This window comes from Triturus cristatus, chromosome 6 (assembly GCF_964204655.1).
Source record: "Triturus cristatus chromosome 6, aTriCri1.1, whole genome shotgun sequence".
NCBI classification, from domain to species: Eukaryota; Metazoa; Chordata; class Amphibia; order Caudata; family Salamandridae; genus Triturus; species Triturus cristatus.
In genome coordinates, this window is record NC_140589.1 from 981,877,283 (window position 1) to 981,894,552 (window position 17,270).

At 44.6% G+C, this 17,270-nt stretch overlaps 1 protein-coding gene across 6 annotated transcripts in view; it reads right to left on the bottom strand.

Moving 5' to 3' along the window:
- Window positions 1–17,270, bottom strand: part of RRBP1 (ribosome binding protein 1) — a 250,849-nt gene that overhangs the window by 51,424 nt on the left and 182,155 nt on the right. For all 6 annotated transcript variants that reach the window (XM_085611756.1, XM_085611754.1, XM_085611752.1 and 3 more), the window contains exons 21-22: window positions 15,776–15,868; window positions 7,172–7,252 (exon numbers count right to left, since the gene is read on the bottom strand). In XM_085611756.1, coding sequence (XP_085467882.1) covers window positions 7,172–7,252; window positions 15,776–15,868 — 174 coding nt within the window. The remainder of the gene's footprint in view (window positions 1–7,171; window positions 7,253–15,775; window positions 15,869–17,270) is intronic.

Sequence of the window (17,270 nt, forward strand, 5' to 3'; positions counted from 1 at the left end):
GGGAGTTGGCCCTTTTACGTGCGGTGGAGACTACTAGAGAATCTAGTGGTGCAGGCCCTCTAATGTAGGAGGGATCTGTAGGGGCAGATTTAGATTTCTTCTCAATGCGCGGGTTAATGCCCCTGGCTCTGACTGGGTCCTTAAAGACCTCTGGCGCATGCTTTATAACTCCTTTGAGCATAGGCAATATGGAGGTGGTCGAATGTATCGAGGAGGAAATCCTCCTCCACGGGGTCGGTATGTAGATCTACCCCGTGATAGTGTGCCACCCTTTGCAATAGGTGGTTGAACCCCAATGAGTCTTCTGGTGGAGAAGGTCTGGAAGGGATATTATAATCGTCCCATGGGTCTGGGGATCCTGTGGGGGTGGGGTCCCCTGTAGGTAGATCTTGGGGTACATCCCCTATGTCGTCATATGGATCCCCCTGGTCATCATCATCCGGAGATGGAGTTGCGGAATGATGAGGTGGGGGTGGAGAGGGCGGAGGAGGTGGAGGAGGAGAAGGTGGAGGCGGTGGAGGAGGTGGGGAAGGTAGTCTGAAAGGGGAGGTAGCAGAGTCCTTCCTCTTTGGAGGTGGAGGCAGAGCCGGTTTCTCCAATTGTCTCTTAAGGATCCGGTGTAAAAAGTTCTGATGAGGTTGGTTGGTCCGTCGGCGCCAAAGGCGTCGGACCGTTGGCTTAGGGAACTCCGGTTGTTTGGTAGGCGCCGAGATGGGTTTCGGCTTCGAAGTGTCGGTGGCCTTGTGTGCTTTGGTCGGTACCGAAGATGGTGTCGGTACCGAAGAGCTGGGTTTTGACCCAGAGTGTTTAGGTGCGGGGCTCGGTGTCAAGATGAAGGCCGGTTTCTTTTTCGGTGCTGAAGAGTGTTTATCGGCACCGACGGTGGGCTGGCTCGAGCCCGAGCCGCCGGAAGGCTTACTTGGCTTCTTTACCGGGCCCGAATGTGCGGTGTGTGAAGCAGTGTCTCTGGTCTTGCTTAGGCCCGGAGGCGAAGGAGTGACCGAAGCCTTTTTCGGTGCCGGGGGGGTAGATTAGTACTCACGACCCTCTGCGCTGGAGTGATGTCCTCCACATCTGAGTCGTCGGCTTCGGAGGCGCAGACGAGTCCCTCGTCGGTGTGATGCTGTTCTGGAGCGTCGACGCCTTCTCCGAAGATGTCGTCCGGAATCGTTGTCGAGGAGTGTGCCATGGTTCTTCTGGCTCTTCCGTCTCGAATAGTCTTTTTGGACCGGAAGGACTTGCACGCCGGACAGTCTCGAGCATCGTGTTCAGGGGAGAGGTAGAGATTGCATACCTCGTGGAGATCAGTGTGGGGGAATTTGGACCCACATCGAGGGCACTTTTTAAATGGAGTCCTTTCCATTAGCCAGGACCGGAGCTTGGGTAGGCCCGAAGGCCGCAGTCGACGACTGGAACCGAAGGTCTGTGCCGATGAGAAGTCGCGTTGAGTGGGGAGATCGCGATCGAAACAATACCGCAAATTGGGGTGAGGATTGCGCGTCGATCGTCGAACTGGAAGCTGTTCGGAACCGGAGCGTGAAGATCACATCCGAGCCCGATGGCGGAAAAAAACAATCTGAGGATGGAGCCGAAGCCCATGCGCAATACGATCCAAGGGAGGAGTCACCGAACTTGTGACTTCCAAAGACTTTCCAAGAGGAAAAACAAACTGCAAACATCCGGGCCCAACACCAGATGGCGATCTATGCACAAGTGTGTAATCTGCAGCTCATATGCCTCGAACATGTAGTTACCTTAAAAATCTGGCCAGGACCGGCTTTGGAGAACCCTGCCCTACAGCAACGACGATCTGCTCCTTACAGCCTTCTCCACTGCAAACTGAACTCTTCATGCTACACTTTAGAAGGTAACTTTTTCAGTGGGACTACCCTGGGTCATATACCCGGCCCGCACTCCATCGCTGTCGGCCTGAACTTGTGACTTATACCCAGTCTCACATGACCAGATAACCATGACTGGCACTTTGTGCTTTTAGATGCTATACTTACCTTGGACTGTTTTGTCATTTTGGTGTGAATCTTTTTTTAATTTTTCTCTATTTTTCTAAATTAGTGTGAGATTTTCCAGTACAGGAATGAAGAGTTTATTTGGGATCGATTGACTGGAATTTTTTGAAAAAGGTGAAAATGTATACATCACATGTTACCTCCTATTTACACAGAGTTCTGACTTTTAAGGGATTCATACAAATACCCATTTGATTAGAAGGACAGTTACAAATAATTGTAGATGTCCATGCTGTGGGGCTGACAATAAGCAGGAGTAAGAAATGTAGGTATGGGTTTAGCATGGGGTATATATGCTTTCTCTATTAAGTATATATTTTTCAATCCTTGCTTACCACAAAGTTCCGACAGTCAGTATTCACATAATCCTACTCCTTGTCCCTTTTCCCATTCATCACTCACCCTTTTCACTCCTAACTCGGATTTACTCATGTACAAAGCACACAAAGGAGATAAACGTATGTGATTCAGAACTTCTTATGTAAATACTGATTTATTTTCAGATACACAGGTTACAACGTTGTGTCTGGGCAAGTGTACAATTGTCAACCCACTTGAGAAATCACTTTTTTAGTGTTCTGCTCCATTAAAAATGTATTGTCAAAAGGGGTGCGAGGCCAATTGGTGCAACCAAAGCACACAAGATTAAACTCCTGGAATACATTATGCTGTCAAATTAAAGTACAGCATTGGAAACACGGTGCCACTATGAGATGGAGTGAGGCGGAAAGCTGAGCGATACCCTTCTATTACAAGTTGAACTACATACATTAGTGTTGTACCCTTCACAACCATTTTCTTGATCTACAAACCTGCGAACATGAGGGGCAGCATTATTCAAACTATACACATGCTGCTGGTATAAAATGCAATACTGAACATTGTATCAATACCCTGACAGTACACCATAATAACATGTTCTTAAAGTAGAATTATGTTAAGAGACAGCATACGCTTTAGTGTTAATGTTTGTGTTTGGCATACATCTAGGGGGCATCTTTCTTGTGAATCCCACTTAGCAGGTAGTACTAATCTATGAATTTACAGTTAGAATTAAAAGGCAAGTTTCACGAAATATTAGAGAACATTAGCATGTCTATGTGTCTAGAAAGATCCAACTAAATGTCTTCATACATTTTACATATTAAATTAAAATTATATGTTTTCTCACTTAAAGTTCCTCTGTGAACTTTTTTTGCAATCTGGTCTAGATATTATGCCACAACATTATTATCTTTAGACTGTTTTGGATGCATCTGATCACACTGCAAGAGCTGTCCTGCAATTAGGCACATGAGCAGTAAACGTTGCAGCGCAAGCCAGTGTTGGCCCATCTTCTTTTGCAGAAAATCTTTATAATTGGTCTAGGGAAGTAACTCAGCTTTTGAGCAGCTAAGACTGGAATGATAAATTATTTCAATGCATGTTTATACAAGCCAAGGGTGGATCAATCTACTGGGTGAGTTGAAGAAAAGCAAGCCCTAATCAACTGGGGTCTCAATTTATTTTTAAAATGGCAAACCATGCAAATCCAACTTGTACAGAGCCTACTGCAATCAAGAGACTCTTAGTGAGAAGGCATCTTAATGTTCTAATGCTGATGAGACATAGTTAAGGAATCCTGGTGATTAGCTATTTGCCTATAGTCTGAGAGGCAGGAAGAATTTGGCTCACCTTCTACCATTAAAATGCTTCCACTAAAGTAATTTAAGAAAACAAAATCTTAACGCTTGTTCTAGGTGTGAAACAGTAAAAGTCAAGATACACAAGTAGAAACTTTGCACAATTTCGAAAATGCCCCCAGGACATGGAAAGCATAACTGTGTAGTTATTGTTAAGCCTTAATTTCCACTAAAAAGGCATTTCTTGACTTTGCAAACATTTTTGACTCCCATGGCCAGAACGGCACCAAATTTGTCTATTGCTTGACGCACATCAAACACACAAAAGGTGATGAGAGGAATGCTTGCAATAAGTCTAACCACTGGCATTTACTTGGGGTAGCATTCCAACCATTCATACTTTTGCCTACCAATCCTTGACGTAGTCAGCTAAAGTCAGGCAATGTACTTTTTTGCACTGATCTGTGCTGGCAAAAAAAAAAGATATGTTTTTCATTTAACACTCAGAGAAAATTTCGCTCACACCTCACAGTCAAAAAGGATGAAAGGATGTACAGCAACATTTGCATGAAAGTAGAACTTTACGCAAAAGGCACGCTTTTTATTGGTTTGGTGTAAATTTATTGAGTAGTTTGAAATGCAAGCATTTGAAAAAGGTGAAGGGAGGGCTTGAAAAGGATAACACTTTGGCATTTCTGTGCAGTTTAAAACTGTGAATCATGATTCACTGCCCCCTTTAATCACCTTTTTCAATTTTTGATGGAGAAGGGTTCTGAATTTTTTTCCACCATCTTGAAATTCACAAATAAATTCACGTCCACGTTGTTTGTGCAAGCTCTGATAGAGAATTCTCAGGGGTGTTCGACCCCAAAAAAGTGGTTTGAGATTTCCAGGGGCTTGGAAGTAAGTATGACACCAGAAAAACAAGTAGAATCTGGTGTAGGATTTGTGCATCAAAAAGAGATCCTGAACTAGCCAGCAGCCATTTTAGATGCCAGATCTGGCAGCAGAATCAGGTTTTAGTTTTCATGTTTTGTTTCTGTTTTTCAAATGTGTAAGAGTATCAAGAAAATATACCTAGTATTTTAAGAAGATATTTAATTATAATTTGCAATGTTTTCAATATGTTTTTAACAACTGTCCATTTGATGGCAATTATGCCACTGAGAAAACAGATTAAATGATTACACTGCTATAAACTAAATGGATATTGTTGGAAATAGCACTTTTTGCAGGGTTATCCCCAAACTTTTTGCTTCTTCCTCCTATTCTTTCCTGACCTGTGTTTGTTGGCTATAGGACTCTGGGAACTTTACCACTGCTGATCAGTGCTAAAGGGCATATGCTCTCTGTGCAAATTGTGATTGTGATTGTTGATCCATGATTGGCATTTGTGATTTACCAGTAGGTCCCGAGTAATGTGCACTTAGTGTGCCAAGGCTGGTAAATCAAATGGTACTAGTGGGCTTGCAGCACTGATTGTGCCACCCACATGAGTAGCTCTGAAAAGATGTCTCAGGCCTGCCACCACGGTGCCTGTGTGCACTTTGTTAACTGGGATGTCAACTTGGCAAGTGCACCCACTTGCCAGGCCCAACCCTTCCCTTCTCTTAAACATTGGACACCCCTATGGTAGGCCCAAGGTACCCTCCTGGGCAGGGTGCAGTGTATGTGAATTGTAGGACATGTACTGGTATGTGTAACATGTCCTAATAGTGAAATACTGCCAATTTCGTTTTTCACTATTGAAAGGCTATCTTGCCCCATAGGACAGAATGGGTAATGCTTTGTAACATTTTACAAGCATATCTTCCCATAGGAATAAGATGGGGAAATGGATTTTGGTATCCCTGAACTCAGGATTTCATAATTAATAACAAATATTTTAGTAAAGAGGTTTTTTAAATTGTGCGTTTGAAAATACCACTTTAGGAAGTGGCTAATTTCTTGTTTGACCATCCTGTGCGCCTCTGCTTTGTTTGTGGATTGACTGTCTGTCTTTGGAGGGACAGAGGCTGGGGAGGTGCAGTGGATCCAGGAGTCTGGATGAGTCAGCACTAGGCTGAATAGGTCTGCTAGGCATTTGAAGTGGTGGGAGGAGTAGCACCTGTACCTGAATAGGGCTGTGCCCGTCTTCCACAATGCTGGCTCCACCCCCTATGGTGTGTCAGGAGCCAAGGCTCACACTGACAATGGATGTTGTTGTGCACTTGCACAGTGCCCCCCAGAACTGGTTTGAACTGGGCTCAGAGCCCCTGGCACAAAGAGAACAAGACATTTTGGGGTATAAGTATCAGACCCAAAACCCTAGACTTTAGATTCCTGGAATTCAAGAGGAATCTTTCCCAAGGAGAAGAGCTGGAGGGACTGAAAAGAAGTACTGCCCTTGCTGTGTGTCTGGGGTTGGCCTGCATTTGTTGTTCATGCCAAGGAAATGAGAAGGACTTTCTTGTGTGCTGTTTCTCCTGCTTGAAAGAGATCTCCAAGGACCTGAAGTAAGCTAGCCTCCTGTTCTGAAGTCTCAGGGACACAAAGGCGTCACCCCCCCCAGCTCTCCTGAACTCTGCTGCTGCGAGTTCTGACCTGCCAAGGGGTGCCTGTGCCAATTGTGGGCCTCTGGAGGTTGTTGCTACTGTTTGGGAGCTGGAAGAAAGAAGAAACTCAAAGAACTGCAGAAATCGACGCATCGCTCTTCTTGTGGCTGTTTTCCCGACGCATCTCCATGGCGCAAGAAGAATTTGAACGCATCGCTGTGCCACTGCGAAAACCCTCACAGGGTCTATCGCCACTGCAAGATCGACGCGTCAAGGGATCGCAGCTAAAGAGGACCAACGCAGCACCACCCAACGCAGCATCGATCGCCGACGCATTCTTGATTTCCACGCATCGTACCTGTGCTGCAAGTTCTTCTGGCGCATCACCCGCGGACCTGAAGCATCACGAAGAATCGACACGTCACTCCCCGGACAGACCGGATTCAAAGCAACCATTTCTCTGCGTGCAGCAGGACTGTTGCATCACCTCCCCAAGGTCTCAGGATTGTCGCATCTCTTTGTTTTCCGACGATGCGGCTGTTTGGCTTGTGAACTTTGACGCATCTACAGGTACTTTGGTGAAAAGTCACGCATCCATAGTTTTCTATGGTACAAGTTAATGAAACCTTTTGAAAGTCATATTTTTAACTGTGTATGTTGGATTTTTATCGTTTTGGTCTTGTTTAGCTAGAGGTATCTTATTTTACTAAACTGGTTTGGTGTCCATTTGTGGTGTTTTCACCGTCTTACAGTGTGTGTTGGTACAAATACTTTACATATTGCCTCGGGGTTTAGCCTGTCTGCTCATGCCAAGCTACCAAGGGGGTGAACAGGGGTTATCTAATGTGTGTCTCCCCTTTACCCTGACTAAAAGCAAGGGTCCCCATTTGGACAAAGGTACCTACCTCTGCCAACTAGACCCCCCCATTTCTAACAGATATCTTAAAAGACTGCATCATAATGGTACAGGACTAAAATGAGTACTCACAGGATAGTTTATCTTCGTTGTTTGCTGGCTTAGAATTTCTAAAGACTTCTCCTTGAATTCATGCAGCCATTCACTGTATGCCTGGAAACAAAGTATAATCAAAAGATTTCAGAGCAAATTTCAGTTAACCGTTTTCAAAGGCTGAACAATATTTAGTCACAGAATACAAAAGATTCAACACTAAATATGGCTTTTCTGCAGCTACTGTTCTTCTCAAGGAGAACTGAAGAATTCTTAAAATGTTTAATATCTGGAAATGCTGATGGCCAATATTTTATAAATCATTGTGGTAAATAACTGCATCATTGATATAGTACCACAATTATTTGACGATGCCTTTCTTAAACAAGACGCCTGAATCTCTGCAAAAAAGATTAACTGTAGAGAATTTCTATCTTGGAATAAAATAAGAGGATTACTTTGAAATTACCAGAATTTTCTTTTTAATATTTTATTTTATTTTGAACATGATTGATGTTCCTTCTGTGTATTTACAAGTTTGTTTAACTCAATAATAAGAATGGAGTATAAAAACATTCTTAAAAAAGATTTTTGAGAAAAAAAAAAAAAGAAAAGATATTATATATTTCTGATGGTCATAAAGTGTGTGTGTGATCTCAGTGGCGAATGATTGTGTGAAAAATACATCGGTATTGGCATTTGTAAGTAGTAGCTTTTATTTAGACAGAGGGCATTTTCTTACTTCACCATTCTGTGTGCCTATGGCCGTTTGTGTATTCAGCGTCTGGTGTTTGAGTGACAGGAGCTTGGATGTGCATTCACTCTAGACCAGGGGTCTCCAACCTTTTCTGTAGTGAGAGCTACTTCTGCTAAAAGAAAGTCTTCCTGAGGTACGACCCAATTTTATAACTGTAAAACAGTGACTGCACTATGACCACCGTAAGCAGGATTATCAGTAGTTATCACCCAAGTACTCCAGGTGCGGTTACAATCAGAAATGCCAGGAAAACCTTCATCAATATAAAATGCCTCCACCTGACTTATGAAGTAACATTCAAATCTTGACATGCCCTACGGCACAAACGACGTAAGTACAACAGTAGGCCTCCCCAGCTTAACTTGAATTATCATTCATCAGTTTAGTTTCTGAAAATGCACATTTTTCTATCAAATATCACTTTCCACTTTGGGCAAACAAACTCAATTTTCCAGAAGAAAAGCCAGAAACCATATATCAGTCATGACCATTAATATTCCAGGAATAGGTAAATGTAGGCCAGTCATGCTTCTAGTATGTAAAAGATGGCTGCCAGTATACCACAACTTGACCAAAAATACCCAAAATAGTAAAGGATGACCATTTGTATGCCATTGGCACTATTATGCCAGGAACGGACACCATTATATCAGAGATAACACCCTTATAATGGGGGCTAGGATACACATTTGCTGGGGCATGACACCAGGCGTAGCTTTCAGGAAACAATAGTGTTTATTATGAACGCACATAAATGCTGATGATTCTCTTAACTTTCTCTGGTCTGGATCATGCCCTGTTCTCCTCAGGTCTTGAGCTGATCATGCACCTAACCGTCACATTTTCACTCTGACTCCTGCAGTCCCACACTTTGGTGGGTCAGCACTGATTACTGAGCATACTACTGCTGCCTACTTCTTTCATGGTCCACTGTTCACACACCTGTTGTGATTGATAAAGCAGGGACTAGAACATGGTCAGTCTCATTGTGGCTTAGTTATATTGAGATTGGATGCAGAGGACACTGTGAGGGTGTAAGAGTAGCTATTGGGGTGAATAAGTAGGTGTGTGAGTAGTTGTATGGGTGAGTGTGTGGCAGTGTAATTCCTGTATGGCTGAGAGACTGGCTGTATAAGTAACTGTATCAGTGAGTGGATGTGTGAGTTGCTCTATGGATGAGTGAGTGGGTGTGTGTGTGTGAATGAGTGGGTGTATGGGTGCGTGAGTGGCTGTGCGAGTGGGTGAATGAAGTGGAGTGGGTGTGAGTGGTTCTTTGGATGATGTCATCAGTGATGTAACGGACCATGTCATGAGTGATCTAAAATGTGAGGTCATAATCAGTGCATTGTGGGGGCGAAAGTTACAGTTCACTCCGGTAACTATAACTGGTAAATTTTAATATTTTTTATGAGCGAAATGTGAGCCTAACTTTAACCTCCCTGTAACTTTTGTTTTTTTTCAGTGAATTTCTAAGGCTTTTTTAAATTCCATTTCCTAACTATGACGTCTCTGTAATCTTTGTTTTTTCAATTAAATTTCCTGAGGTTTAAGGAATATGCTACTTACCAGTATGCATCTGTTCTTGGCATGTAGAGCTGCAGAGCCACACACTTAGGACAAGATCGCCATCTGGTGTTGGGCATGGATGCTTGCAGGTTGTTGTCTTCGGAAGAAGTCTTTTGGTCACGAGATAGGCGACTCCTCTCTTGGACTACAGTGCGCATGGGCATCCACTCCATCCTCAGATTGTTTTTCGCCATGATGGGAAACGATGGAGTGTGTAAGAATAAGAAAGGATGTCCATGTGTAATGACTAATTAAGACAATGCTGGAACAGATACAGGTCCCGGGGAGGTGGGTGGGCGTGTGTGGCTCTGCAGCTCTACATGCCAAGAACAGATGCATACTGTTAAGTAGCATATTCCATTCGAGGCATATGAGCTGCAGATCACACACTTAGGATAGACTATACAGCAGTGTCTCCCCTAGCGGTGGTCACCTGTATCGGTTGCAGCAGTTTGGAATAAAGTTTTAAAGACAGCCTGACCCACAGAAGCTTGCTGTTTGGCTTGCACATCAACACAGTAATGTTTAGTGAAGGTGTGTGTTGTAGACCATGTGGCTGTCTTACAAATATCTTCTAAGGGAATGTTTCCTATAAAATGCCATGGAAGCCCCTATTTTGCGTGTGGAGTGCGCTCTAGGGGGAACTGTTAGAGTGCGTTTAGCTTTTTGGTAACATATTTGGATACATTTAACTATCCACCTGGCTATCCCTGATTTGGAAATGGGGTTGCCTTTATGTGGTGGAGAGAAAGCAACAAACAATTGTTTGGTTTTGCGGAAAGATTTGGTCCTGTCAATGTAATACAGCAGGGCTCTTTTAACATCTAAGGTATGAAGAGCTCTTTCAGCTACCGAGTCCGGATTTGGGAAGAACACTGGTAGCTCGACTGATTGGTTAAGATGGAATGGAGAAATGACTTTTGGCAGGATTTTGGATTTGTTCTAAGAACCACTTTGTTATGATGTAGTTGTAGGAATGGTTCTTGTATGGTTAAAGCCTGGATTTCACTTACCCTTCGAAGGGATGTGATAGCAATAAGGAAAGCCACTTTCCATGTAAGGAATTGTAGTTCGCATTTATGCAGAGGTTCAAATGGGGGACCCATGAGCCCTGTGAGAACAATATTTAGATTCCACACTGGAGTGGGTGGTAATCTAGGAGGAATAATCCTTTTAAGACCTTCCATGAAGGCTTTGATTGCAGGCACTTTAAATAGTGACAAGTGTTGTCGATTTTGTAAGTAGGCTGCTAATGCTGCAAGGTGGAGACGTATGGATGAGTACGCTAAATTACATCTTTGCAAGTGTAGTAAGTAGCAAATGATGTTCTGGATGGATGCATCCAGTGGGCGTATATCATTGTTAGTGCAATAAATGACAAATCTTTTCCATTTTGCAGCGTAGCAGGGTCTAGTAGTAGGCCGTCTGGCCTCCTTTATGATATTCATGCAGTCTGATGGTAGGTTGAGGTAACCGAACTCTAGGACTTCAGGAGCCAGATCGCTAGGTTCAGTTGATGTGGATCGGGGTGTTTGATTTCTCCATGGGTCTGGGTTAATAAGGACGGGGAGAGGCGCAGTCTTTGGTGTGGAACTAGAGAGAGTTCCAGTAGTGTTGTGAACCAGGGTTGACGTGCCCATGTGGGAGCTACTAGTATGAGCTTGAGAGACTGTTGCCTGAGCTTGCGTACCACGAATGGAATGAGTGGGAGAGGCGGAAAAGCGTACGCAAATCTGCCTGACCAGTTCATCCATATTGCATTGCCCTTCGACTGTGGGTGTGGAAACCTGGTGGCGAAGGTTGGGCATTTTGCGTTTTCGTGTGTGGCGAACAGGTCTATGTCTGGTTGGCCCCATTTTTGGAAGAATGGGAGTAGGACTTGTGGGTGTAATTCCCATTCGTGGATTTGTTGGGTTTGTCGACTCAACAAATCGGCAATCTGATTGTGAACTCCTGGAAGGTGTTCTGCTAACAGGTAGATGTTCTGGGGAATTGCCCATCTCCAAATGTTCTGTGCGAGCTGGGACAGTTGGAGAGAATGTGTGCCTCCTTGTTTCTGTATGTAATACATGGCTGTCATGTTGTCCGTCCGGATGAGGACAGTTCTGTTCTTTAGATGTAATTGGAATGACTTCAATGCTAGGAACACTGCCAGTAGTTCCAGGTAATTGATATGGAGCACTTTTTGTTGAGTGGTCCATTTGCCCTGAGTGGTGTGTCCTAGGAGATGGGCTCGCCACCCTGTGAGAGATGCGTCTGTTGTCAGCACTATCTCTGGAAGAGGCTCTAAGAACGGCCGCCCTTTGGACAGGTTTATGGTGTTTCACCATTTTAGTGAGCGATGTGAGCGACTGTCCACTAACACCAGATCCGTAAGTTGTCCGTGAGCCTGGTTCCACTGACGTGCTAGACATTCTTGCAAGGGACTCATTTGAAGTCGTGCATAAGGCACAATGAAGATGCATGACGCCATCATGCCTATGAGTTGCATGAACACTCTTGCTGGGAGAGAGTGTTGGGATTTAAATTTTAAGGTGAGAGCTTGTATATTGGCTATCCCGGCTGAGCTGGGATAAGCTATGGCCTTGGAGGTATTTATGGTGGCTCCCAGATATTGATGTATGTGGGAGGGTTGTAGTTGAGATTTGGGGTAGTTGATGGTGAATCCCAAGTTGTGTAAAAGTTTAATAGTTTGGTGAGTATGTAGAACGCATTTGTTGAATGAATTGGCTTTTATGAGGCAATCGTCGAGATATGGGAAGGCATGAATTTGTTGTCTCCACAGATGCGCTGCTACTACTGCTAGGCATTTGGTGAATACTCTGGGCGCAGTTGTCACTCCGAACTGGAGGACAGTAAACTGATAGCGTTGCCCCTCTACCAGGAATCTTAGATATTTCCTGTGAGCAGAATGCATGGGAATGTGAAAATAGGCATCCTTGATATCTAGTGTGGCAAGGAAATCGCCTTTCTGTAATAGTGGAAGGACTTGTTGAAGAGTGATCATACGAAAATGATCTGAGTGTATGTACCGATTTAGGAGTCTGAGGTAGAGTATGGGTCTTAACGTCGCGTCCTTCTTGGGGATTAGGAAGTATAGAGAGTATACCCCTGTGCCCTCTTGCTTGAGGAGTGTAAGATGGTCTGGCGACATGGGACGCTGTTTGGGTGGTATATGTGGGGGGGGGTATTTGTGAGTTCCAGGCAGTAACCATACTGGATAATTTGTCTTACCCACTTGTCTGTTGTAATGGAATTCCAGACAGGTAGGAACTGTTTGAGTCTTCCCCCGACTGGAGTGGAATGGTCTGGGGGGAGTGGAGGAAAGTCACTGTTTAGTGGCGGGGGAGGTGCGAGTGTTGGTATTGCCTCGACCTCGTCCCTTGGTCTTGTTTCCCCTATATCCTCCTCTAAAATATCCTCTATTGGGGGATGTTTGTGTAGAGGTTTTGAACGTGGAGGAGGTGTCTGCTCCAATATTTTTGGATGCTCCTCTATAGAAGGAGCGTCAAAAGGAGCCACGTGGCTGTGGAGACTGCAATGCTCCCATGGACTTAGCAGTCTCGGTGTCTTTCTTAATTTTTTCAAGTGCAGTATCTACTGCTGGTCCAAACAGTTGCTCTTGGTTAAATGGTTGGCTAAGTATGGTACTTTGTACTTCTGGCTTAAAGCCTGAAATACGTAGCCATGCATGGCGTCTAAGAAGTACGCTTGTATTGATTGCTCTAGAGGCAGTATCTGCGGCGTCAAGTGCACATTTAATTGAGGCATTTGAGATGAGCTTTCCCTCTTGTATAAGGTCATTTGCCTGGGTCTTGTATTGGTCTGGTAGGTGTTGTATGAGATCTTCTAGCTGATCATAGTGAGCCCTATCATAGCGTGCCAATAGGGCTTGTGTGTTGGCAATACGCCAATGGTTAGCTGCTTGTGCTGCTACTCTTTTGCCCGAGGCTTCTAATAGTTTGGATTCTTTGTCTGGGGGCGGTGTATCTCCTGTTGTTTGGGAGTTAGCCCGCTTCCGTGCGTTGGAAACCACCAAAGAATCCAGAGGGAGCTGTCCTTTAATATAAGAAGGATCTTCTGGGGCAGGTCTATATTTTTTCTCAATTCGAGGGTTAAGTACCCTGGCCCGTACGGGGTCCTTAAAAACTTCTGTGGCGTGTTTTATGACCCCTTTAATCATAGGTAAAATTTGAACTGATTTTTGAGACTGCTCAAAAGTGTCTAAAAGGAAGTCTTCCTCGGGTGCATCTGAGTGCATGGTGACGCCATGGTAAAGGGCTGCTCTGTGGACTAGTTGTCCAAACCCCAGGTGGTCATCTGGAGGTGAGGGTTTGGAAGGGTATGTAGTAGGATGAGGTGCATCAGGCAGAGGGTAAGCCCAGTCATCCAATGGTACAATATCCGGATTTGTGAAAGGATCATTAGGATCATTAAGATCATCCGGATCCCCCCCTCCCCCTAGGTCATCATCATCATCCTGTGGAGGTGGTGTATGTGAAGGAGATGGTGGAGGTAATGGTGGTGGAGGCAGGGGGGTGGGGTAAGAGGTCGTACAGGAGAGGAAGGAGGAATGGGTGAAGTAGCTGAGTCCTTCTTCTTTACTGGAGCAGGAAAAGGTGTTGTGTCTAGCTTCCTTTTCTTACATGGCACGGCAGTGACATGTCCAGTTTTTGGATTAATATAGATCCTTTTTTGCGTTGGATGTGGGTGGAAAAGTTCTTGGTCTTCAGGAACAGACTTTGGCGCCGATTTTTTCGGTTCCGATCCATGTTTTGGGTGATCGGTAGAGTCTTTAGGAGGTGTAGTATAGACCTTAGCCGGTTGTTTCGGTACCGATGAGGGTTTCGGTGCTGATGAAGGTTTCGGTGCCTATGAAGGTTTCGGTGCCTATGAAGATTTCGGTGCCGAAATGGAGTCTTTAAGCTTGGGAGCTTTCGGTGCCGGCTTGTCTACGGGCCTCAATGGTTTTGGTGCCGGAGCCGGCTTCGTTGCCGAGAGGTCTTGTGTCTTCGGTGCCGAAGGTGCTGGGGGTACAATAATATGTTTGCTCGGGCCCGAGCCACCTGAAGGCTTGTATTTCTTCGGAGCCGAGCCCGAAGGCGGGGCTTCAGAAGGTTGTTTTCGGTCGCGACTGGGGCCAGCTGGCGAAGTCTTGACCAATGCCTTTTTTGGAGGGGTTGGGGTAGGGGCATCGGTACTCACGCGTTGCCCCGGAGTAATGGGGTCGTCAGAGTCGTCTGCTTCTGATATAATGTGAAGTTCCTCGGAATCTTCTTCCGGGACATCGGGGCCCTCATCAAAGATGTCCTCTGGTTCCGGAGCTGGTCTGTGTGCCATGATATGGCGTCGAGCTCTCCGATCCCGAATGATCTTCTTGGATCGGAATGCGGCGCAGGCTGGACAGCTGGACTCGCCGTGTTCCGGCGACAGGCACAGGTTGCAGACCTTGTGATGGTCACTGTGCGGGAATTTTGCTCCACATTGGGGGCATTTTTTAAACGGCGTCCTTTCCATGAGCCGCAGGCCTCACGGCGCGGATAGGTTTAATCGCCCGTGTCGACGTCCGGAACCGGCCCGATTAATTCGATGTCGAGTAAAGGTGTATCGATGAAAATTATAAAGGTTTTTCGCTTCGAAAAGCTTGGTTTAGACGTTTTCTACCGGAGTGGAAAAGTTTCATCCGAACCCAATGGCGGAAAAAAACAATCTGAGGATGGAGTGGATGCCCATGCGCACTGGAGTCCAAGGGAGGAGTCACCTATCTCGTGACCAAAAGACTTCTTCCGAAGACAACAACAACCTGCTAGCATCCGAGCCCAACACCAGATGGCGATCTTATCCTAAGTGTGTGATCTGCAGCTCATATGCCTCGAACATTGTATTTCCGAACTGTAACCACTAACCTTTGATAGGGAGTGTGTGAATGACTGCATGAGTGTCTCAGTGGGTGTATGAGTGTCTGAGTTGGTTTGTAAGTGGGTGTGACAGAATATGAATGGGTCTGTAAGGGGTGTGTGAGTGGTTCTGCGAATGGGTCTGCCAGTGCGTGTATGTGTCTGAGTGGGTCTGTGAGTAGGTGTGTGACTGTTTAAGTGGGTATGACGCTTGAGCGTCTGAATGGGTGTATGAGTGTCTGATTATGAAAATAAAGTAAGGGATAAGTTACACGCTTGTATGCCTTTAAAAGAAGAATACATGTGTGCGGAGATTCACATACACACAAAAACCCTCCACTCACCATGACATCACCTATTACATATATCTTGCAGAAAGCGATGTACATTAGCATTTGAAAGCCCATAACAAATAAGTCATACCTGCTCTGATACCAGAGAAATTTGTGGGAACAGCGAAAGTAAGGTCTCCTTTGTCTTAGACTGTAGAGCACAAAGCTGCTGTTCTGTTTCTTCCTGAAAGACAGATTGGCAAGAAGGAAAAAGAATATTAAAATATATTTAAAATTGTGCAAGTCATAACAGCACTATTAAATATTAGGATTCACAAACATTGGAGTTCCAGAAAGGGTATAAGGATAGTTGTGATAAGGATAATGCTACTTACCCAGTAAGCATCTGTTCTTGGCATGTAGAGCTGTAGATTCACATGCTTTGCATACTCCTGCCGTCTAGTGTTAGGTCCAAATGTTTGCAAGTTGTTTTTCTTCGAAGAAGTCTTTCGAGACACGAGGTAGGGGACTCCTCCTTTCGATGATAGTGCCCATGGCATTGACTTAATTGTTAGATTGTTTTCCAGCAGAGGGTGAGAATGGAGTTAGTAAGAGTAGAATAGAGATGTCCATGCATACGTATATAAAGTAAGAGAGAACTGCAACAGGTATAGGTACCCGAGGAGGCCGGTGGGTGCATGTGAATCTACAGCTCTACATGCCAAGAACAGATGCTTACTGGGTAAGTAACATTATCCATTCGAGGCATGTGAGCTGTAGATCACATGCTTTGCATAGACTATACAGCAGTATTCTCCCAAAGCGGTGGCTAACCTGTAGCTGTTGCAGTTGTCTGAAAAAGTACTGCCTGGCTCACATTAGCTTGTTGTCTTGCTAACACATCTAAACAATAATGTTCGGTGAATGTGTGTGGTGTAGGCCATGATGCAGCTTTACAAATGTCAACTATGGGTATGTTTCCTAAGAAAGCCATAGTAGTCCCTATTTTGCGAGTGGAATGCGCTCTAGGGGGAATTGTTAAAGTTCTCTTTGCTTCTGCATTACAAGTTTGAATACATTTAACAATTCATCTAGCAATACCTGATTTGGATATAGGATTGCTCTTGTGAGGTGGAGCAAAAGCAACAAAAAGTTGTTTAGTCTTACAAATGTTTTTGTTCTTTCTATGTAATATAAGTGGGCTCTTCTAACATCTAAAGCATTCTGCCACTGAATCTGGTGGAGTAAAGAACACCGGTAACTCAACCGACTGATTGACGTGAAAGGCAGAAACTACTTTAGGTAGAAATTTAGGGTTGGTACGAAGAACCATTTTGTCTGTGTGGAACTGGAAAAAAGGTTCTTCTATGGTTAGTGCCAGTAGCCCACCCACTCTCCTCAGTGAAGTAATTGCAATGAGAAAAGCGATTTTCCACGAGAGAAATTGCAGTTCACATTTATGCATGGACTATGTTAAGATTCCACTCTGGGGCAGGTGGAAGCCTTGGTGGTATAACTCTTTTTAGTCCTTCCATAAAAGCTTAGATAACTGGTACTCTAAATAGAGATAAGTGTTGCCTATTTTGTCGATACGCAGCTATTGAAACGAGATGTAAGCGGATAAAGTGTAAGCTAATTCGGACCGC